The sequence below is a fragment of the Lepidothrix coronata genome, unplaced genomic scaffold, assembly GCF_001604755.1.
Source record: "Lepidothrix coronata isolate B3197 unplaced genomic scaffold, Lepidothrix_coronata-1.0 Scaffold34, whole genome shotgun sequence".
Classification (NCBI taxonomy): domain Eukaryota; kingdom Metazoa; phylum Chordata; class Aves; order Passeriformes; family Pipridae; genus Lepidothrix; species Lepidothrix coronata.
The window spans coordinates 2,777,180-2,800,479 of record NW_016690214.1 but is presented as its reverse complement, the minus strand read 5'-3'; the positions used below and the strand labels follow the sequence as shown (position 1 = coordinate 2,800,479).

General features: G+C 38.8%; 1 protein-coding gene across 6 annotated transcripts in view; it reads left to right on the top strand.

The window, feature by feature from the left end:
* HELZ (helicase with zinc finger) overlaps nucleotides 1-23,300 on the top strand; it is an 85,055-nt gene that overhangs the window by 49,791 nt on the left and 11,964 nt on the right. For all 6 annotated transcript variants that reach the window (XM_017811849.1, XM_017811850.1, XM_017811846.1 and 3 more), the window contains 11 exons: nucleotides 1,931-2,109; nucleotides 3,771-3,889; nucleotides 5,322-5,467; nucleotides 7,907-8,054; nucleotides 10,358-10,541; nucleotides 11,464-11,692; nucleotides 14,771-14,975; nucleotides 18,937-18,988; nucleotides 19,828-20,021; nucleotides 22,382-22,589; nucleotides 23,096-23,172. In XM_017811849.1, coding sequence (XP_017667338.1) covers nucleotides 1,931-2,109; nucleotides 3,771-3,889; nucleotides 5,322-5,467; nucleotides 7,907-8,054; nucleotides 10,358-10,541; nucleotides 11,464-11,692; nucleotides 14,771-14,975; nucleotides 18,937-18,988; nucleotides 19,828-20,021; nucleotides 22,382-22,589; nucleotides 23,096-23,172 — 1,741 coding nt within the window. The remainder of the gene's footprint in view (nucleotides 1-1,930; nucleotides 2,110-3,770; nucleotides 3,890-5,321; nucleotides 5,468-7,906; nucleotides 8,055-10,357; nucleotides 10,542-11,463; nucleotides 11,693-14,770; nucleotides 14,976-18,936; nucleotides 18,989-19,827; nucleotides 20,022-22,381; nucleotides 22,590-23,095; nucleotides 23,173-23,300) is intronic.

Below are 23,300 nucleotides of genomic sequence, written 5' to 3'. Positions count from 1 at the left end.
CAGTGGATATATTCAGTGCTTTTGCAGAAGATGGAGTCCCTAATCCATAATCTTCTGGGATTTCCATTTTGAGGTGATTCTCTGTGTATTTGCTGGGAAATTCACTGCCTGTGGTTTGGGTGAACCTTAGCCTGCAAGGTTTTAATTTCTCCCAAATTAAAGTCTTGGTCTGAGGCACATGATGTGAGAAAAATCTGCTCTCAGGTGAGCTGTGAGGAATTTTATTTTCTGTAGCTGGAGCTTTTGCCCACTTTTGTACCCAGAGCTGCACTAATAGAAGGTATTGTAGGTACTAATGAGTATTTTGATTAGTACTTGGCTATGCAGGTATTACCATGAGAAGTTTAGTCTTTTGTTTAATCAGAATTTAAGGGCATGTCCCCGGGTGAAATGTTATGATTTGTGTTAAGCTGTTAAACCCCATTTTTGTAATTTTTTTTCTTCCAACTTTAAGAAAAAAAAACACCTAATAATGAAATTACAGGAGATTTTATTAGCCCAAGTTGCCCCTGAGAAAGAAAGCCCTTGTTCAGTGAGGTTTACTTCTATCACGACATTTTCCAAGTAGTCACATCTGTCAGGTGTTTTTATGCCAGTGGTGAATAATAGCTCTGGGATACCTTTTTGATCTCACATCAAAATAAAAGAAATTAATGGGTAAGCAGCAATGCAGTTTGAAATGCTGTCAGCCAATCTGTGAGTCACCCACAGTTGAATTTTTGTAATAAAAGACAGTGCATGGTATAATAATGTCTAATAACCATAATATTTTGCATTTCAATAGCACCTTTCATCCAGGAATCTCAAAGTGCTTTACAAACATAAACTCACAATAAACTCAGTAATCCTTGCAGTTCTCCTGTGAGGTGGTAGGTGAGAATTAGCCTCAGTTAGGGCTGAGAAAGTGAATCATACAAAAATGTATTGAGGTCACATTAGAAGGTTCTTGTTCTGAGAACAGCCCAGGAGTGTGGTGGGTGCTGCTGGGCACTCAGTCTCAACCTGGAGTTACCTTTGGTCACCCAATGTCATTTTTGAGTTGGTTGTGGTGTCAAATTAAAAAGCCATCCAGAGTCCTGAAGTGCCTTTGCATTTCATTTTATCCAAAATGGACATTGTGTCTTCGCAACCCACATTTCTTATAATCCTGATCCTCCTTTCTCTCCCGTTCCGTGGTGATTTTCAAACATGGGTGGACATGTGGTACCCAAAGTCCCTCCAGTGCCATCATGTTCTGCAATTCAGTACAGAATTACACTTTTCCAAACACTTGATGAATGATTTGGGATTTGTAAGATGGGCACAGGAGAAATGAAGTGAAGAATGGATAAACCAAACAGCTTTAAATCCCATCTTTAGAACTGAAATTAATTTAAATAGCTTCATCTTAATTTGCTTTGGAAATAAACCAAAATAAGCTAAATTCTAAATATTGATATCTGTACAGTAGTTACCTGTAGTTTAAAGGCTCAGACAATATATAGTGTGTGTAAAAGGAAGAGCAGGATTTCAATATATTCATATATTCCCTGCAGTGGATGGGATGTGCAGACTGCAGCTCTGCAAGTTCCATACTGTGGACTTTAAGTTATAGTTCAGCTGAGGAAATATGTCTTTAAAATGAGTTTATTGTTAGTTTAAAATTAAATAGACATTGATGTGAGGGTCACAGAACTTAAATACGTGAAGAATTTACAGATTTCCATATGTGAATTAGTCCTTGGTAGCTGTTTGGGTGTGTAAAATTGCACTGCAGCAAATAATGGAAAGTAAAGCTGAGATATTTGAGCACGTAATTCTGCAGAGTCGTGATGTTTTTGCTTCTTGAAGATCATGTTTATGTACCAGAAAACTGAATATCAATATCTGAAATATTAGGCTGTTGCTGTGTTCAAACCATATAGAAAATAAGCCCCTTTTTCTTTTCTAGGGTATATTTCAGAAATCGCTGGGTAAAGACTGTTCACCCAGTTGTGCATCAGTACTGTTTGATTTCAAGCACACATTCCACCTTTCAGATGCCACAGAAAGAAGACATTCTAAAGCAAAGAGTAGTGGTTGTTACGTTAAATACATCACAGTATCTGTGTCAACTGGATCTCGAACCAGGTAAAGTCATTTCTAAACAAGAAGTGTTCATGCTTGAGAAAAATTCCTCTTACCAGAGTTTGTTCCTTACCCAGCACTTGGAACTGTTACAAAATAAAGTAAACAATGATAATCTTAAAATGCTCTTTTGGATTTTTTTTAATGAATAAATGTTTATTACAAAGCTGTAAAATACTGGCATTCAAATTAACCTTTTGCTTGTTCTTTCTTTTCCTTATTTAAAAAAACCCCCACACTAAATAAAGAAGCAATACTATGTATGATCTGGTGTTTCTGACATCCAAGAGGGAAAATTCTGTTTGAGATTCTGACTTTGAATATTATGCTCATTAAGGTCATTACTCAGTGGAGCATGTAAGCATAAATACACAGCTTTTTCCCTTGTTCTGTGAATTGTTCAGCTTTGCAAACAACTCCCACAAATACAAGCCCGGTGCTTTGGTAACATGATACATTTAGGGTTGTTTTCTAAACTGAAATACGTTAAACTGATAATTTTGGGGGCAGAGGCTGCTTAGGGTTTATTGTTTTCTTGCTCTCCCAATGAAATCCATCTGCTTTTTGGAGAACATGGGATTTCTTCACAGTGGTTGTTAGGATTAGATTTTTATGGCGATGTTTAAGCATTTTTTGCAACAGAGAAAACTGATATGGAATTTATGGTAAATATTTTCAGGTCTCTAGACAGAAATAGCTGCTTTGTTTGGCACTGAGCTGTGTACAGTCATGCCACAGTAATGTGTGTGCAGCTGTATGAAATTCATATTTTCCAAAGAAAATTGCTCCATTTTTATGTATATAATCTTAATTGGATGGTGCACTAAGTCCTCTAATACTTAGCTTTAAACCTTAATATATCACTGATATCAATGTATAAAACCACTTCTCTTCTATACCTATCCTGAATTTACATTTCATGCAATATAAGTCTACAGTGGCCAGTTTTTTTTCAAGTGCATGTTCTCCAGTGCATAGATTCCCACTCACCCACCAAAACCTTTGGTCCAGTGTTGTCAATAAGATTGAATTTAAATTTTCCTTCAACTTCTGTTCCTTTTTTCCCCCCCAACATTCCTTTAAGCCCATAACCAGCAAAGTGCTCAGGTATGTGTGCAATTTTAATGGGAAATTTAGTATATAAAATATAGTTAGTAGGACTCAAGTACACGAGGAAGTCCTTGTCATTGTTGTTGTCCAAAGCTCTTCAAGTCTCATGGTGGTGAAAAGACTTTCAGATTTGGGAAAACTCCTGAGGGAGGTTTGCCAAGAGACATTCCCTCTTGGTGTGAGGAGGGCTCAGATGAAACACGTGTTTAATTTCATGTCTGTCAGAAGAAAGAGGCAGATCTGGGGGCTCCTGCCAATGCCACTGGCAATCAGGTGACCACTGTTGGTCATTGGATGGGTTTGAAAATTGTTTGTGTGGTTTCTTGTAGTTGCTAGAAATTAATCTGTGTCAGCCATTTTTTTCCCCTCGAGTTTTGGATACTGTCAGAATACAGAACATTAAGTTCAATTTTTTTTTTTTTTTGTTTTGTTTTGTTATTTTTTTTGGGTGCTATCAGAATACAGAAGGTTAAGTTCAATTTCGTGTTTTGGTTATCAGTGTTTATTTTATCATATTTCAAAGTCATTTATTTGCTGATACCTCTGTTTTACAGGGTTTTTTACACACATTCTGTTAGATGAAGCTGCTCAAGCTATGGAGTGTGAAACTATTATGCCTCTAGCATTAGCTAATAAAAACACAAGGATTGTCTTGGCTGGAGACCATATGCAGGTAAGAGCTGTGGAATTTTTGAGTATGAAGTGCATATATATATATATTGTATTCATATTTATATATTTAAGTTATTTATCTGCTCCAAATCCTATAATAGATGGGGAATCCAAGGAGAATTCAAAGGATGTTATTTGGATAAGATACAGGGGTGGTTATTCCAGTCAGGGGTTTATGACTACTGTTCCCTGTTGATTTTTGAAGGAATTCAAGAATATGGAGTATCTTTATTATGATTTAGACAACTTCTTTTAAATTTTTATTAGAAGCATCGTAGTCTGGTGAGGATTTGAACAGGAAGGAAATAGGAAAGTGAAAGTAGCCAGTGCCTTTATGTGGGAGCTGCTTGGTTTACAGAGTTTAAAACACTGATTATGGCTGTCATTTTGCAGCCTGTAGGCATGAGAAAGCATGCTTGGAAAAGTCAGCTCTCCTTGCTTTATTGATTTTTAGGCCAGATTTATTTGGTTTCATAGATTTGGCTTCAATTCTCTTTGACATTTCACAGTAGCAATGGAGTGGATGTTTGCTTTGGTACAGTAACAACCTCAGAGTGGTGTTGCCACCTGTGATTTAATCCTGCTGGATCATTTCAAGTCATGATATTGGTAATCCCGAGGACTGGGGTAGTGCTTTTTAAATATAGATCTCAAAAGTGCTTTCCAGGGTGTTGAAATTCTTACAACTTCAGGCTCAGTCTCCTAAGCCCGGCTGGGTGGATGAAGTTTTGGCCTGTTTGTCTCTATATCTTCTTACAAAAGATACTCAGCTCAGGTATCCAGTATTTAAATCTCAAAAACTTAATATTTAGCTCAAGTGAAACTCAAGGTCAGAATCTGAATCACATGTATTCAGAATGTCAAAACAGATTGGCTTTATTTCTACATTTTGAAATTTTATTTTAAAAACCTCTCATTCATCATCTTTGGTTCTGTTTCTCCTGCTCTGATAGATGGTGGTTTTATTGTTAAACAAGCCCAGAAGTAGTTTAGTAACTGGGTCACTTGGGTTTTTGGTTTGTTTTTTTTCAAAAACATTCTATTTAACTTTTTAAATTGTGTTAAAATTTCTTTATTTTCCGATCTGTGCTATTTGTGGTAGTGACTTAATTGTAAAGAGGTTATCAGAGCAGTGGTGTAATGTCATTCAAAACACATTTTGGGGTGTTAAGAGTAGATACAAGGGCTCTTCTCTTTGCTTAGTTATTGAATGTTTTATTGTTCTTTTGAGACCATGCTGGTCTTTTGTCATTTTTGTAGTAGAAATGGGCATTTTTCTGGAATAGCCTTGATCTGTGTCTTCCAACTCTGAATGTACAGTAAAAATAAAGTTTCATTTTTTTTGTTTGATGCAAAATTCTTATGTTGGGAGCATGAAATTCCGAGTCCACATCCTTAGTTACATTTTCTTTGTGTGTGTGTGTCTATTACAGCTCAGTCCTTTTGTCTACAGTGAATTTGCCAGGGAAAGGAACCTTCATGTCTCCTTGCTGGACCGGCTCTACGAGCACTACCCTGCGGAATTCCCGTGCAGGATCCTGCTGTGTGAGAACTATCGCTCCCATGAAGCAATCATCAAGTAGGTGTGAACTTTTTCACTGTATCACGTGCTTCTCTGACTGCTGTGAGTGAACCAAAGAACAGCCAAGCACAGCTGAAGTGTCTCTCTAACGAAAATCTTAATTGTGGGTTGAAATTTGCTCCCCTAGAACAGCTGCCAGTGGTCTGTGCCACTTGGTTGTGGGACAGACCCCTCGTTCAGGTGGGGATGCTTTGGCTGCAAGACTTACCCACTGAGCCAAAGCAGAGCTAACTTGCCCTTTTTAAACATTATGCAGCATATTATGTAGGGTCTGTGTTTCTTTGAGCCATTTCAGAATTTTAGATTTACTGGGGTGGATTATCTTGGAATTGTAGGCTGTGGGCAGTGTAAGGAACATATGGATCTGCAACTGTGAACAGAAAAAAATAGGTCACATTTTGAGCGTGTCTCTTTACTGTTGACATCTTATATTACTTCTTTCAAGACACATTAATCAGTGGGTTTGCATTTTTATGCTATGATAAACTAATGGCTGCTAGTGTAATGAGCTCATCCATGAACTGTGCTAGAAAGAATAAGTGCAGTCATGGGGAAAAATGCTAAAGTTTAAATCCTGGCTCAAATATGTACTGAGGAATATTGTGTTGGTATCCAGTCATACTAATTAGGTTATCACTGTGTTCAAAGCAAAAGCAGAAATATTTAAGTGCTCTGGGGAATCAAAAGTGAGAATGTAAAATATTTCCTTGCACAGCTTGATCTGTCTTCACTTTATGGACTTTGTAATTATAGACTCAGTAATGCTTAATTTCTTACACACTTCTTGGAACTGTGAGTTTGAAATGAAAGAGCATTTGAAAAGGAAGGGATTGTTTCAGCTTTTGTTTAGAGATCACTTCCATGAAATTTGCCTCAGAAAGATCATGAAAATTCACTTGGAGTTCAGACAGTGAGTTCCTAGAAGGATCCACTGTGCTGAACAACAAGGTAAGGACTGCAGGAACACCACCAGGGCTGGGCTGGGAAGACTCCAGTGTGCCCAGTCCCACCAGGAAGGATTGCTGTGGGAAGTGAAAGCAGCTGAACTCTCTCAGGGTGGTCCCTTTAGATGTCTCAGGTCCACTTTTTTGTAAAAAGTGAAATTTCCCCTGACAAATGGGACCATGGCACTTAAGACAGAAGTAAGTGTGGGAAGATGGTTCATGGAGGGCTCATTAATCATCCCAACCTCACTGAAATAGAGACACCATGAGAAATTAAGGGAAGAACAAGCCATTAGTTCAGCCTGACTTTGGAGCTGTAATTGGAAAAAACAGTCTGTGTAGAAATAGTTTTGTTCTTTAATGAGATCTCATTACCAAGAGCTAATTTGCAGAAGAAATTGTTAATTTTGCTGATAGGCAGCAGTGGACTGACTGCAGCTCCATCCAAGGTTGTCCAGGGTAAGCCAGGTCAGGTCAGGGGTGGGCTGCAGTTGTTTGGTGGTGCTTTGGTAGCAGACAAGTTTCTTTAGCTTTTCCATGACCAGCTACTTCCATCTTAAGCTACAACAGCTGGAATCCTGGAAGAGCTCAGTGGACCCACCATCTGCACGGGGTCCTGCTTTGGTTGTCTTTGTGTCAGGCTGTGTTCAGGTTCCTACATCCACTGAGTGATGTCCAGAGAACACTGAGGTTGGATGCTGAGCATTGGAAAGTTAGATTAGACCTAAGTTCACTGATTACTGGAAGACAGTACATTAGTTTAGCCCAACTGTGCCTGCAGTATAGAGGATTTATAGCAAACTGCAGTCTCTTCTTGCTGCCTTTTCATCTCGTAACATTCAGTTTGCCTTCTTCCCTCCTGGTGAAGGTACCATGAAAGTGGTTCTTGCCTCGTTTCTTTTTCAATCAGCCAGCTCTGGAATGGCTGCTGCCAACAGAGGAACTGTATTCTGGTTGTGTTTCTGATGTCTGGCAACATAGATTGGCCTGGAGTAGAAGTCACAGAGGAAAAGGTTGCTTGAAAGCTCAACACTTGGCTTGTGTCTTGCTCAGCACACATGAAATCTGTAGTAAATTTATCTTCCAAGTTTAATAACTCTTAACTGATGTGAGCAGGCTCATCATCCAACCAGCCTGGGGAATAACCAGTGCCAGACACCAAGTGTTCTCTCTGCCCAGTTTCCAGCCACCAGAACTTCTGAGTGAAACATGAGTGAGAATGTTCATAACTTTGTCAAGCTTTCGATTAGAAGGAAGAACGGCCTTTGTAGAAAAAGTGTTGGAAAAGCATATTTTTAGTGCCTTCTGCTCTGTCTGTAGTATGGAAATATCAGTTCAGAGAAATCACTTGAAGATGCTGAATAGTAATTAGTGGTTCTGTTTTCCTTATGAAGTATTTTGTGGTTGCATATTTTATCAGTGAGATTTGCATATTTTTGTCAGTGAGCTCATATGTAGACTCCACATTTTATCCTGTTTTGCCTTGTTGCAGTTACACATCTGAACTTTTCTATGAAGGCAAATTGATGGCAAGTGGAAAACAGCCAGCACACAAAGACTTCTACCCTCTGACTTTCTTCACAGCACGTGGAGAGGATGTACAAGAGAAAAATAGTACAGCTTTTTACAACAACGCAGAGGTAACTCTCCTTTGGCTTTATTCTTGTTTTCTTAAAGCTCCCCCCAAATTTACTGGTTTGTGCTCAGTGTAGGTAGAAGACATAGATTGTGGAGTTTGCTAAACATGATACAGTGAAAATTGCAGTGGTAGTAAACATTTCCACTAATTTCTCTTCTTTTTTTTCTTTGCAAATTGTAAGCTGCATAACGTTCTCTCAGGCTCATTCTTCAGCATGTCTTTCCACATAATTTGTGTGGCATTCTGATGGATGTATCTTAGCAACTGAGAGTAACTGCAGTTTGAAGTAAAACTCAGATTTCTTTGACTGTTGTAGAAATGTTCCCACTCAGATAAGACTCCTCTGGAGTAACATTTCATATTTGCTTTAATATGTTTAGGATCAGTGTGTCTCACTGATCATGGGTAGATGAGACTTTTTTAGGTGAGAACTTCTTCTCAATATGTTTGTTTCATATAGATTTATTTGTGGTCTTCAAAAATTACTTTCCATCTCATGTCTTCCTTTGCATTTAAAAAAACCCCAACCCAAACCCACAAAATCAACCAACCAACAAACACATGAGCAGCACCCACCTCCCACCCCTGACTTGTTAATACTTTTTGTAGTGGAAGATGCCTTTTTCCAGTCACCTCTGGTTAGGGGAGGGAGAGAAAATCATAGAAATATCATGAATTTTCTTAAGCCTAGGAGGAGTTTTAACTTGTTGGGCTGCAGTTGAGCAGCAGTGCTTGTTATGAAGGACTGCTGAGCTGTGTTTTCCCCTTGTTGGTCATGGTGTGGTTCATCTGATGCACCATTTTAAACCTGTTTGTTGTTGTTATGAAGCACTTTTTAGGCATTCTTTGATGTATTAAAATATCTGCTGAAATAAAAAGCTTCAGTGACTTCTGGACACAGCACTGAAAAAAACCCTGAAGGCACCCGACCACTTTCATTAATCTTACTTGGATTACTTTGCCATTTAAAAAAGTTGTAAAAGACCTAAAAATATCTTCAGTGACCAAGGAACAGTCTGAAAACTGTGAGTCATTAACAGCCACGGGCAGAAATGAAGGACAAGGGCTGCTGAAACACCAACAGGAAAAAGTGAAATTAGATGATGAGGGAGATTTTTTCTGTTTGACCCTTAATGGCTGTTTGCATTGGGGCATCTCATGGTTCATTGGTGCCTATATTAAGAATTAATCTGGAAAATGCACTTTCCCTTTTTGGTCGTAGTTCTGAAATTTCCCTGTGTGGTGTTAATTCTAAATACATACCCAGAAGCTTTATGCTTTCAGAGAAGCTTGCCAGAATACCTACAAAAGATCATTACTACAAAAGATCATTGTGCTGTGGTTTTTGTAGATATCAAAGTTTATTCTAATGTCCTTTGTCAGTAGAACTGGCTTTTAAATACAATTTATGTTGCCAAAAGTTATATTCAGGTCTTGCTCTGAGACAGCCACATTTTCACTGCCTTCTAAAATTACCCAAAATAAACTATTTGTGACTTTTTAAGGATGAAGAGAATTTTTTTTTTTTTCTTTTGCTTTAAGAGGCTGAGCTTGCTTTTGTGATGCTGTAGGAAGACTGCATCATCAATTCTCGTGCTTTAAATAGCTGGAGAAATATTTATTGAATGACACATTGAATGTAAATTTAAAACAAAAAACAAAAGAAGAGCAACTCCTGGAGTGCAGTACCTCTGTTTGGTGTGTTGAAATGAGCTGCTGTAGCAGGAGGTTACTTTGAGCCTGTCTCCTCACAGGAGGAGGTTCTCAGGTTTTATTACTCCTTAGTCTTCTCAGTAGCACATTTCATAGTCTTTTATCAAGATGAACTGGCAGTTGTTGAATAATCTGGAATTCCCAGTGATACCCTTTGGAATGGGAAGTGACTGTGTTCTGGTATATGGACTCTCTTTCCAGAGTTACCAAGCTATAAGATGACATATATAAAATCCAGAATAAAAATCAAATCATCTCTGTTTAGGCAATACATTTACTTATGGAAATTGGATCAAGTGTGGCAAGACAGGTCCTACTCAACATTTTCATAGGAATGAAAATTCAGATTATAATATCCAAGTTTTTATTTTAAAGATGACATTTTAAGATAACAAAAAGATAGTGTATAGTAAATACATTGGTTTAATTCATGGTATTTTAGAGTATCACCTTAGAATGCAATAACATTATTGCTTTTGTAATACTGTGTCACGTATTACAAAAAATAAGCTTTAGAGCTTTAAAATTCGAGTTCTCTTTCCATATCAAAGAATGGATCATCCTTTTATGAATTCTGCCTTTTCTTTTAAGGTGTTTGAAGTAGTGGAGCGTGTTGAAGAATTAAGAAGGAAGTGGCCTGTTGCCTGGGGCAAGTTGGACGACGGCAGCATCGGGGTGGTGACGCCTTACGCCGATCAAGTGTTCAGGATTCGGGCTGAACTGAGGAAAAAAAGGCTCTCAGATGTCAGTGTGGAGAGAGTGCTCAATGTTCAGGGTGAGCAACAGCTCTGTGCCCCAAAAACAGGCTGAGGAAGTGAAAAATGGGAGGGGTGAAGTTAAATAAGACTTAATGAAATGACGGTCAGTCGATGGGAACGGGCGAGCTGTGACACAGATGGTGTCGCAGCCCTGACTACCAGAGCAATAAACTCGTGTGTGTGAGATTGTGTGTTCTCAAAATGAAGTTCAGGCTTGCTTAAAAAAATAAATCGAGTGAAAAATGTGAGAACTGATCGATTTTTAACATAAGGGGACAGCCAGGGTTCCAAGTGAAAATGTAACGGGGCTTTAGCCTCAAAATGTTTTACTGATTTTTTTTTTTTTTTTTTTTATCTGTGGAATAAACTGTAAAAAACCTGAGGAGAAATTTAGGTGTTTCTTCCTGGAATCACATTGATAACAAGAATTTTGTGTAGGCATAGCCTGTTGCTAGGTTGCACTTTTAGTCAGTGATAAACAAAGGCAGATAATAATAAAGTAACTGAGTGACAGTGAGTGGTGTGGGCTCTGTTTTTTCATGGTTGATATTGGTATAGTTGAGAAATTTTAAAATACGAATCAAGAATGTCCAGAACTTTTGCTTAAGGTAGAATAAATAAGTTCAAGGTTTGTTATTGGCTGCCTGGCAATGTTGTGAAGATAATGAACATTTCAGAAAGTTCTGGAGTGATTAATATCGAGGTGAAAAATAAGTTTTTTAAGGAGGAAATATTCTTGTAATGGAATGTGCTATTTATAGTGCATCTTTTAAAATTTTTAAATCTTATTATTCTTGCATAAAGCTCTTCATGGGAAGGGTAGCTCTCAGTTCAGAATATCTAGGTGTGAAACTTGGCTGGCAAGTGCGGTGTTCTGGTTGTGGTAAGAGCAGAAACAGCAACAATTATCTCAGACGTTTGTTTTTTGTCTCCTTTTAGGAAAACAGTTCAGAGTTTTGTTTCTCAGCACAGTACGAACACGGCACACGTGCAAACATAAGCAAACACCAATTAAAAGGAAAGAGCAGTTACTGGAGGATTCAACAGAGGACTTGGATTATGGTTTTCTGTCCAATTACAAACTTCTCAACACTGCCATTACAAGAGCACAATCCTTGGTAGCTGTGGTGGGAGACCCTATTGCTTTGTGTTCCATTGGAAGATGCAGGTACTTTATGGATGTTCCTTGGTTAATCAGGGCTAAGGATACCAGAAAATGTGTTTATCTGTGATGGATTTAGTAAAACGATAAACTGGCTTTTTGTGTGTTTAGAGTTGCTTGGATTTTCACTTGACAGTAACAATTGAAGATGCTTCATTTTACTTTCCAGTGGAGGTTCTTTTGTACACCTGTTAAAATTTTATACATGAATAAAAGTAATAGATAATTTGGAGTTTAAAAATTGTGATGTGACATGGTATTTTAAAGTTGTATATTATGCCAGTTGTAGGGTGGTAGAAGACTTTAAAAACCTTATTTATGTTTTGATATGTCTTCATGACACCTGGAAAAAACTCGTTAAGGTTTGAGTGAATTGACTTTTTATAGGCCTAAATGAATAAATGTGGAAAATGCTGAGATGTGTAAACACTGATGTTAAGGAGACCAGGTTCTTGTTCTTCAAAGGTTTTTTTTTTTTCCAGTGGAGGAGCTGAGATTTTGAGATGATCAGAGATAAACCCTGCAGCTGATTTCTCGAAGAGAGGAAACACTGCACTGACTACATTATTAAAATAAAGCTAAAAATACGTGTTAGTCAGTTGTTACATCTCTGTTGTGTTCTACTTTCCTGAGCAGTATTCTACTGTCTTGAAAAGGAATGTGGTTTTCAAGGATTAGAAGTGAAGAAGCCAAATGGAACCCAAATCTGTTTTCACTGCATTTATGACACAGAATCTGAATTTAACCACTTACCTGCTGGGGCCACGTCAGGGGGATCTGTACCTGAACACAGAGATCTGCTCTAAATGGCTCAGAACATATTATTGACAGAGAAGTAATGGTTGTGGGTTTAGTTCACTTTTCCCTTTACCTGGTTGGGTTTTTTAGCCATGAACTGGTTTATGTAATGAACTGATGAGAAAGAGCCCCTGTGCCTCCCGAGTGCTCCTTCAAAACATCTGAAATGGGGCGTGCAAAAACTTAATAAAATAAAAATACAGGCTGTCAGCAGGTAAATGAATTACAGGCTTGGCAGTTAAGCATTGAGTTTGCATTTTGAAGACCAGCAGCTGTTTATATATGTATAGCTGTTCCAAATTATAAAACAAAAAGATAATTAGGAAACAAGGGGCACTGAAACTTTATTAAGATGTAGCTCGAGCTTTCTCTGTAATACACCATTGTCTTGTTTCACTGAATAATTGAACATTCACTCTTTGAAAATAGTGCTGGAGGGGCTCAGGCAGAATGCTGGGAAGAGGGTTCTTTTTTAGTACAACAGGACTATAGAAGTCTGAAAGAAGTGACATTTCGTTAGGAAAAACAGACCTCAAAAAAGTTGAGAGTGTACTCGAATTTTATAAATATTCTAATACCTGTCAAAATGAGTCAGGACTGTAATGATGGTTGGGGAGAGCTTTGTGAAGTGTGCCCAGGGTGATCATTCTGTTCCTCTGTGCTCCAACCGGACCAGACAGGGCTGTTTTGGCAGAAACCCCTTTTAAACTGCCGAGCACACCGAGAGGCAGCAGCGTTTTGTTCTCTGTTCTTACGCCCCAGTACAAGTGTTCCATGTACAGCCCAAAGTGTTCCATGTGTGCAGACACTGCTTGGGGCATCCTGAGCAAAAGAGGATGAGTCTCAGTGGATTTGTGGTGCTTGGTTTGGTGACTGAGTTGATTAATCAGAGGGAATTCCATCATTAAAACATCCCACTGAAGTATTTAATTTTGGGTTTTAATCCTCACTTTTAAAACCTTGCAAGCTCTGTTTGCCTTAGAGCAAAATGCACAAAAAGGGCCATCTTGCATCGTGAATTTTAAAAGAGCATTTCTTGCCTCCGTAAAATCACAACAGAAGATGGGCTTTTGGGGAGAACTGTTTGGAATTCTTAAATATATCAGTAGCATTACAGAATTCCTGCAAGACAGACATTTGTTCTTTTCCACAAAGTCAGCTACTCAGCAAAATGTGACACTGCTGTTAAAATCAGTGTGCAGCAGTCTCCCATTTTACAGGATTTGGGGAAATAACAGTGTTTGCTTACAGGCCAGGCCTTATTACTGAAGGGTGAACAAGCATTAGTTATAATCAAGCACACTTTTAAGATCATTGTCTTTTAATACTTTTTTTCACTAACTTTCATTATTCTTGATTTTTTTGAAAAAGACAGCTCAGTCAGGTTTGGTTTTTTTTTTTTAAAGTGACATCTTCAGACCTTATTTAAATATTTTTTAAGCTTCAGTGACTTCACCCAAGAAGTTCTTTGAGGTTAAAGAAAAAATAAAATAAGTGTAAAGAGTTTGTAGAGATCCTGCTGTGGATGTTAACAATATAAAGACTGTATAAGCAATAGAAAGACATGTCATGAGAAAGCAGAAGACAGGGAAGAATGTTCTTTTATTACATGGTTTAAATAACCCCTCCAAAAAGCTGGAAGCAGAATTTTCATAGAGGAGACGTGTGTCATCTGCTGGTTGTCTTTCTGGCTCAAAATTACTTCTATATGTTATAGAAAAATCTGACACACAATAAAATTTATGGTTTTATTTGTTTTCCACCAGAGGATCTCAAAGGATCTCTGGATACTCCCAAATATTAATCTTCACGTGCCTCTGAAGTGTTTGACAAGAGCAGTTTTGAGGGAATATCTCACCTTTGGTGTTTGTTACACTGAATGATCTGCCTAAATTCAGAGAATATATTTGACATCATCTGGGACTGAGAATCTGTATAATCCCCATGACTGTTTCAGTCTTAACAAGTTCCTTAAATCATATGCTTTTCAAAATTTTAAGCATTGTTGGTTTTATAGGAAAAAATCCCCGGTTGAACCTGTCCATGACATTAATATTGGAAGTGATACACACTCAGTGCTTTGCTCTGACACCATGGACAGACCTGTGTGTGCATTTTAAATAACTGGGGAGCTTTTCATTGTGCTGTGGGGTTGCAGGATGGGTGCCTTGGGGTATAAAAAGAGCATCCACGAAGAATAAAAATGCCACACAGTTCTGTTAAGTCTGTTTTAATTTTCGCGACAGCCATCGAGTCTTACCCACTGTTTCTGAATTGTTTCCATAGGAAATTCTGGGAAAGGTTCATTGCCCTGTGTCATGAGAATGAAAGTCTTCACGGGATCACGTTTGAGCAGATCAAAGCTCAGTTGGAGGCTTTGGAGTTGAAGAAAACCTACGTGTTGAACCCTCTGGCTCCCGAGTTCATCCCCCGAGCTCTGCGGCATCAGCACTCGGCCAATCCCACCAAGCAGCAGCAGTCCCCTCCAAAGGTAAAGCATTCCCAGCCATGGAATTGTCAGAAGGGGAAGTGAATGCAGAGAAATGACAGAAAAGGTTTATGGAACAGGCTGTTTGTTTTAAAATTGCATCAATGCAATCAGAAAGGAGTGCGAATTCCGGAGCGATCCGCGGCGTTTTCAGGTGAAAGCTCCAGACTTGTGTTATAATACAGCATTTAGGGGTGTCCAAGTCCTGTTTCCTTACTAAAACATACACCTTGGGTCACTCTGGTTTGTTCAATGGCAAACTTCAACCTCAGGGTTTAGATAAACCAAATTAAACCCTCTGACTGAGAGCCAGTCCCTGTCACAGACACCTCGTGCTCTGCCTGTACCCCAAAGAAACAACAGGCAAAAGGAGTATAAGGAAACAACAAAACAATGGGCAAAAGGGATTTGGTTTGATTTAAAAATCACATTTAAAATTCGGGGACTTGTATTACGTCAGGTAATTTTTGGATGTAATTAGAAATATATTGTAAAGCAGTATCTTGCACAGATTAGCTCCGTGATAATGTCCTTCACAAGACCAGATTTCAGCAGCATCAAGAGGGCAGAGATATGAAATTACCTCTGAGTGGTGATTTCATCAGCTGCTTTATAAAAGCAGGTGAAGAAGTGATGAAAATATGTGGCTTCCTTAGGATGATAAGGAACAACACTAAATTTTAGAGCTTTCTTGGAGGGTGATATATTAGTAATTAATTCTGTTTTAATGCTTCTTTGTAGTTTATTTGAGTTATAGTTGTAAAAATGTAGTTCGTTTGAGTTATAATTTAATTAAAATGTGTTTAGAGATGCAGCTGAAATGCAGGTTGTCAACTTTGTGATGAACTCAGTTGCACAAGAAGGAAGAAATGTATGGATTTCCCATAGCTTTGCGTTTGTGTTGCAGGCCGTATCACTGAAACAAAATTTTTACGACAGGTTTTTTAACAATACAAAAAGGAAAGCCTTCCCTTTGGCAGTCCTTCCCCAAAGAAGGTTTGTAAGTGAGAACATTTGGTTTCTTCATCAAGATGCATTACTTTCTGAAACAAACACCAGATTTCTAAAGCATCTAGTCATGTGTCAAAACACTGGGCCTACGGAAAACCAGAAATTACAAAATTATCTTTAAAATCCACTGCTGCACTCTCCATTTTTCTTGAGTGCCTCAGCCTTGAATGCATTTTCTTTAACAGAACGTCACTATTAATACTTTTAGTTTCCTAAATGAAAAGAAGGTATTTGAAAATGCAGGTATAGTACATTTAGGGAAAAAAGGGGGGTGGGTGCTGGGGGAAGTGAGAATCTTGTGAGTAGATGGCTCTGTTTATTTTCCCTCGGTTTGTTGGTAAACTGAGCCCTTGTGATGCAGGAATGCCAAGAGACACTTTCAAACTGCCAGCACTGTATTTTCAGCTTCAGATCCGAGGTGTCTAAACCCCTTGTGTCATAATTCTAAATAAAATCTCTTCCCCCTGGATACAATTGCCAGGCAGTGTGTGCAGTACCAGCAGTGCAGCGAACAGGTAACACCCAGGCACACACAGAATATGGCTGTGAGCAGGGATACATTTCCCTTTGCTCGAGTTTCAAAAGCAGATGGTTAGCTTTGCTTATTTTAGACCTCCTAAGTGCAATATTTAACACTGGAAATGAAAGATTAAAAACCTAGTGCTGGTGTATTTTGTAGCGAAAAAGTGAGAAGAGCCTCTGACACCGTGTTTTGTGGTGAGTTTATGGACATCTGTGCAGGGCAGGGCTCGTCTTTCACATGCTGTGAAAAGTGATTTTGAACAAACAGCCCCTTCTTATTCAGCAGAATTGCTCCTGGATTTATGTAAGGGCATTAAAAACCTCCTCGCTGTTTAGATTTTAAAGAAGGAAAAATGTTTGAGTCTTGCCTCTGTGAGAGGCAAACCAGCCAACACAGAACGGGCTGTCTGGGGGCATCTGCCTTCCCCCGTGTTCCTGTGGCTTGGCTGGGCACGGAGGTGAGGAGGGAACAGCAGAGTTGGACAGGGACAGCCTTTATTGAGGGTGATGATGTGGAAAGGGAAAGTTTTCAGAACTCGGAGCTTCCCTCGGGGTAGTTCCCGTACAGTAAATTAGGCTTTGACTTCACAGCTTTGCCTCCCTCCCTCCTGCTGCCTCTGCTCCAGCTTTTGGTCTGGATTCAGGCACTGAGGTCAGGGAGCATCATCATCCTCCACATCTCCTGCAGTCGGTGAGGGCCACAGGTCTGGTTATATCTCTGGAGAACACTGAAGGGGGATCCCAGGAGTGACAAGCTGTTAACTGCCTGCAGTCACCCAAACCTTGGGCTGAGCTTCCTCTGAGCACCTTTATGTAACGTGGATTTTGATACTCCAAAGGTGGAGCAGGTTTTTACAGCAAACTGAGTGTGTTTGTGCTCCTGTGTTGTCAGTCAGCATCAGTTCTAGTGTAGGTTTAGGGCTTTTTGGGTGGGGACATGAACCTTGAGGTGAAAATCTTTGAGAAATGGCAACGATTATGTTAATAACAGACTATTATAAAGTCATTAAGCCATCACAATTATGAAAAGAAAAAGATAAAAGAAAGGCAGCACCTCCCTTCCCCAGCTTACAGGTGGCCCCAGTTGACTTTTATTTACCATTCTGATCCTGGGATATGTTCATACTGTGACATGTCCTGTTCAACAGGACAGCTCTTACAAACTTATGTAACTATTTGCTATTTCAGTTTTAAAAATATGACACCTATAAAATACAAGTCTGATAGGTTAGAACAGAGGTTTTTCAGATTTCTGCACTTAGAGCTTCACTGTGGCAGTATAACAGATACAGAAATGCCTCGTGCTGACCATGAGTGATTGAGGCATGTAACTCCTCTGTTTTTAGATTGAACCTTCCTCTGTTTGGTGAATAAACAGGCTTCTTTTCTTTTAAGTGCTGCAGTGAAAAGCAATTATTATTTTATTTTTCAATAATTCATTTTTAAAATGAGAGGAAAATTCGGAGACCAGTTCTTTAATCTGGTTTATGCATGAGTCAACATTGTCAAACAACCTGTCTTTGTACCCTGACTAATTTGCTCAGACTGCTGGAAAACTGCCTAGACTTATCTCCTGGGCAGGGAAAGTTTTGCAGCATCAAAGCCTTTTTAGATTTATTTTAAACTTGTGAACATACTTAGGTCCAGATTAAGTAAAGTATTCCTCTCCTGCAAAGGACTTAAGAGCATACTGGCACTTGAATATGTACTCACAGTTTATGAATATTAACTAATTAGTTGATGCTGGAAACTCATGAGCATGCAGGAGGGATAACTCAGTTCTGTTAAAATCCTTTTCTAATGTACAATTCACCAAGGAAAAACAGTTTCCCCAGAGCACTGTGGTTCTTGGCTCTCCTATAATTGTACTTTTGGGGAGCAGTCACAGAGGAGCAAAAGTCCAGAAGCCAATAGATGGGATGAGGCAGGGAGACAATCTCTAATGAGGTTGGGTGAACAACTGGGTAAAACTGGGAGAAGCTGCTTTGTCTCCAAGGTTCTTGAGCTGGAACCTGGAGGGGAAAATGGATCATGCTTCCCCTAAGAGCTGCCATGGCAGAGGAATCCTGAGGGTTATGTTAGTACTGGATGCTGCTCCTGAAAAAAGTGAGACAGTGGAGAATGAAATGGTGAGGAAAGAAACTCAAAATATTTGCTGGAGCCCTCTTTGCATCTGGAAACAGACCTTGGGAGAGTTTTCCCAGAGGGACTTGTAATGACCCACTGGTTAATTGGATTAGTGGTATTTAATGTCCAGCTTTGTGAATTCATGGTGTCAGGTGGTGGAACTGGACAGGTGAATGTGTAAGAATAAACTGTTGGGCTGACTTCTTTCAAGCTCTGTTTTGTGTTTAATTATGTTCACTTAAATAAACAACTTTGGTTTATATAATAATGCAAAACATTGTAATTATTGTTTTTTCCTTTAAAGGGCAAGGTCCACCATCACAACCAGAATGACCATTTCCCACCTGATGGAATGGGTAAGTATCTGCTGCTCCTGGAGAGGAATTCCTGAGCTCACACTGATTTGGCTTCAGTGACATTGATACTAGTTTGATATAAATGGAGTATCTGGTCCCTTCTTTATTTGAAAGTCATTTACTTCTTGTGTGCATCTGGAAAACAGATTATAGGCTGTTAAATGGACATTAGGTGTTTCTGAGGTGTTGTGTGCACTGACTTTGGAGCCTTAACATAACTATTGGCCTCTTAAAAATGGCTGTATTTGAAATTCATACTGTAAAACCCTGTCCCACTGTATTTGCACTAAAAGGGTTTGGACATTATATTGCAGACACTTTTTTATGGGGTACTTTGAACTTAAATTGTGCTGTCATATATCCAGATATTACCAATGATACCTTTGCCAGGTAGCATGCCACAGCTGAATAATTTTGTTATTAATTTGAAAAAGCATTAATTTAAAGCTTGTCTGCCCTGCTAAAGAAAAGAGGGTGATTTTAGTTTTTGATGCAGTGCTTAACAGCTACTCTGACTGTCAGCATATTTAATTGGTTTGGGACGTTCTCTCATTAATGCACTTACCAGATACCTGTTTCTTTGTATCTCAACTCATATTTTCTGCCTCTTCGAATTTTTGATTTGATTAATGCTTTCTCTTGGTGTATCAGACCTGTGCTCTTAGAGAGTTTCACACAGGCTTTATAAAGATAGATGCTATCAGGATAAAAAAAAAAAGAAGAAGAAAAGAAAAAAGAAAAGAAAAAAAGAAAGAAACAGTGGCTTCATGTTATTTTTGTGTATATATCTTACTTTTTTGTGTATATATATCTTTTTTTTTTTGGTCTTTTTTTTTCAGTTCAGCCCAATCCTTCTGTTCTCATTGGAAATCCTATCCGAGCATTTACTCCTCCCCCTCCTCCTCTGGGACCTCACCCCAACCTGGGGAAATCTCCAAGTCCTGTTCAAAGGATAGATCCACACACTGGGACAAGTATTCTCTATGTACCTGCTGTCTATGGAGGAAATATGGTCATGTCTGTGCCTTTGCCTGTAAGAATTAATTTTGTGTTTTTCCCCCAACCCTCTCCTCAATTATTGTATGCACAAAATATATGGGAAAATCAGATAGTGAATTTATTGCAGGTTTATTCAGCACTTTACTTCAAATATATGAGCTTTGCTGGCTTTAGGAGTGGCAGTGCAGAGGACCACCAGAAAAAAAGGACTTTAAAGCTTTGCTCGCACAAAATAACTCCAGGCAGCCTAAAAGCAATTCCATGTTCATGTAATTTGGTGTGTTTTAGGCACACCAGTGGAATCTGTGCCGTGACTCGAGACACCTGCCTCGGAATTATTGGCCCAGTTCAGTTCTTAATCATCAGAGAGACATCAGTGATTCACCCCCAGTTTGTTTCTCTTTATTGGCTTCACACAGTCTAAATTACCAGTTTTGGAATTCTGCAGTGCAAGGTGTCTGAAGTGAAGTGATAAGAAAAATAAGCATAATGGGATGTTTTTCCCTTCCAGAACCTCGTAGTGAACCAGTTTCCTCTCCAGTCCCTTTCCTTAATGACATTTGGGAACAGAATGAAGATCTCTAATCAGGTCTTTTAGGCTACATTTATGCATGGAATTTTGGATTACAGATCAGACTGTCCCTCCAAAATTGCCACAAATTAAAGAAGCAGCCTCTGCTTTATTGCTGCCCTTCACAGTCACATATTCATGGAGGAAAATGCAAGGAAAGAACAAAGGCTGCAAAAGCTTGTAACGTGTCTGTGTTGTGCACAACTCCTGAAAACTGTGGGAAGGACATGGAATTAAACACATGCACATGTATTTAATTCCTTTCATAATGCTAAATGTTGGAACACAGTTAACTTGGTTTTTTTCAATAATGCTCTGTTATAATTTGGGTTATGGGTGCTGAATAGGGAACTTGCTGTAGTTTCAGTTGCATGTCTTAGATCAGCTGGCAGCTGTAAATTGGTTTTCTTTGCTAGGCCAAGGAATTTTCCTTTTTCCAAGCTTACTAGAAATCTGCATTTGATGAGTAAATTTAAATGCAGTGAGAAGGCCAGCAGCTGTATCTTTGTCATGCTTGCTCACATTATATTAATATCAAACCAAGGTAATTTAAAAAGCTCTGCCTTATTGTTCCAAGGTTAATATATTTTTTATGTATTTCCAATCAAAAGAAATGTATTAAAAATAAGTATTTTGAGCTCACCTTCCCTGAGGATGGATTTTTAAATAATTAAGTGGGAAGGCTGAGGTACTAATGAGACAGCTACATTTGAAAAGAGGCTCAGAGATGATTTGAGGTTGTACAGATGCAAGAGCAGCCTAAAGCTAAAGTTCAAAGTGCACATTTCAAGGGCAAATAGTAATTTAAAAAAAGAGTAGCGTGAAAGTTGTTACACTTGAAACAAGTAGGGACTGAAGTAAAACATGTTTATGTTCATGTAAGATGAAATGATGTCTTTGCTTTGTTTAATGCAGTTCCCATAGCCAAGGTAAAAGCAGGAGGAGGTTGTGTGCTGTCATCACTGAGGGATGCTCTGGCAGCCTGAGTGGTGATTACTCTCCCTGCACTCGCCTCTGATTCATGTATTTTCCTCCTTTTAATAAATTCCCTACAGGGAGAGATTGAACTAATTTGATCCAGAGCTGTCTTCCTTTGCATTCCTTTCAGGAATAAAACTGAAACCGTTGTAAAAAAATCCAGACTTCTATTACCTGCTTTCAGGAGGTGGATTTTACTTCAAATGTGCAATTCAGATGCAGCACAGGCACTTTGGAGCAGCCCTGTCATTCCTCACTTATGGAGGGTCTTGGATTGTCCCAGTAGTCCTGTTAACTTCCCAATAGTCCTGGTACCTTCACTAAGTGTGTCCTGGGTGCAGAGGAATGGCCTGGCTGCTCCTTCAGTGGTACAAAATCACAGCACTGGATGCTAAAAGGTCTGTTCTTCAGGTCAGAGGCTTCTCCCTCTGTTCTTCCCCCCAAGCCACAACCCAGTGTCTGTTAACTACAGGAGAAATGGATTTTTATTTTCTTGACCTTCATCCACGTCTGTTTAATTAGAGAAGAGATTAATCTAAAGTTTGTTGAACTAAAATTTATCCATCAGTCTTTTCTCTCAGAATTTCGAAACCACTGAAAAAACCATGGGTTTTGATACAAAATTTTTTGCCCAGGATTGTCTTTTGAAATCTTTGCTGCCCTTACAGCTCTCCCTTTCCAGCACCAGCTGTAGTTGTGTGTGAGTGTGTCAGGACATCTGATGCACAGAAAACTGTTGTTTGACCTAATATCAGTATGCTTGTTATTCCTCTGCCTTTAATGTACCCTAACAGGTCGCATCTCTCTCTTTTTTTATTTTTTTTTTAATTTTTTTTACTGTGTAGGTACCATGGACGGGGTATCAGGGTAGGTTTGCAGTCGACCCTCGACTCATTACTCATCAAGCAGCTATGGCATATAATATGAACCTGTTACAGGCACATGGGCGTGGGTCTCCTATCCCTTATGGCCTGGGGCATCACTCTCCAGTTAACATGGGACAGCAGCAGCTCCAGCATCAGGAAAAGGAGCAGCACGAACAAAATCGAAATGGTCAGTGGTTGAAATGGCAGTGAAAATTGGTCTGGTTTTGAGAGGTTGTGCTTTAAATTACTTTATGATTGTACTTTACAATATCCTTTAAATAGGGTATTTTTATTTCCTTCCTTCGCCCTTTCCTCCCTGATGGAGGGATCTACAGAGTTGGGTAAAGAATGTGAGATTTGCCATTACAAATAGAATAACTCAGATACTGTGAGATTCAGAGGAGGAAGTAATGGAAGCTGGGGAGGGTGTTGAGGGTATAATTGTTCCATCTCTGTTCTGCAGTACAACTGCTGATGTTATTTGCAATTAACTTGGAAGAACTACTTAGTGATGATTAATGAACAAAGTGCAGAGATTACAGGAAAAGTGTTATTTAGGTAAATGATATTAAGTGTCTGTGGTGCTGTAAATGCTATACTAATAAGTCTAAATTTTCCTGTGTCTGGCAAAAAAAAAAATCCCCAAATAATAATTTTTCTGTTGAAACTAAATGATTTTGTAAATGTTTTTAGGTAAAAGTGAAAATGCTGCTGGACCTGAAATCAGTAAAATTCGAACACCTGAGAAGAAACCTCTGGAATCCAAGCAGGTGGGTTTCTCTTGTCTGGGTTTGTGGTTTGGTTTTGGGTTTGTTTGTTTATTTGTTCATTTGATTTCTGTGTGTTTGTTTTTTAATATTCTCTCTTTTAATGAGCTTAGTCATTACTGAAATGGTTT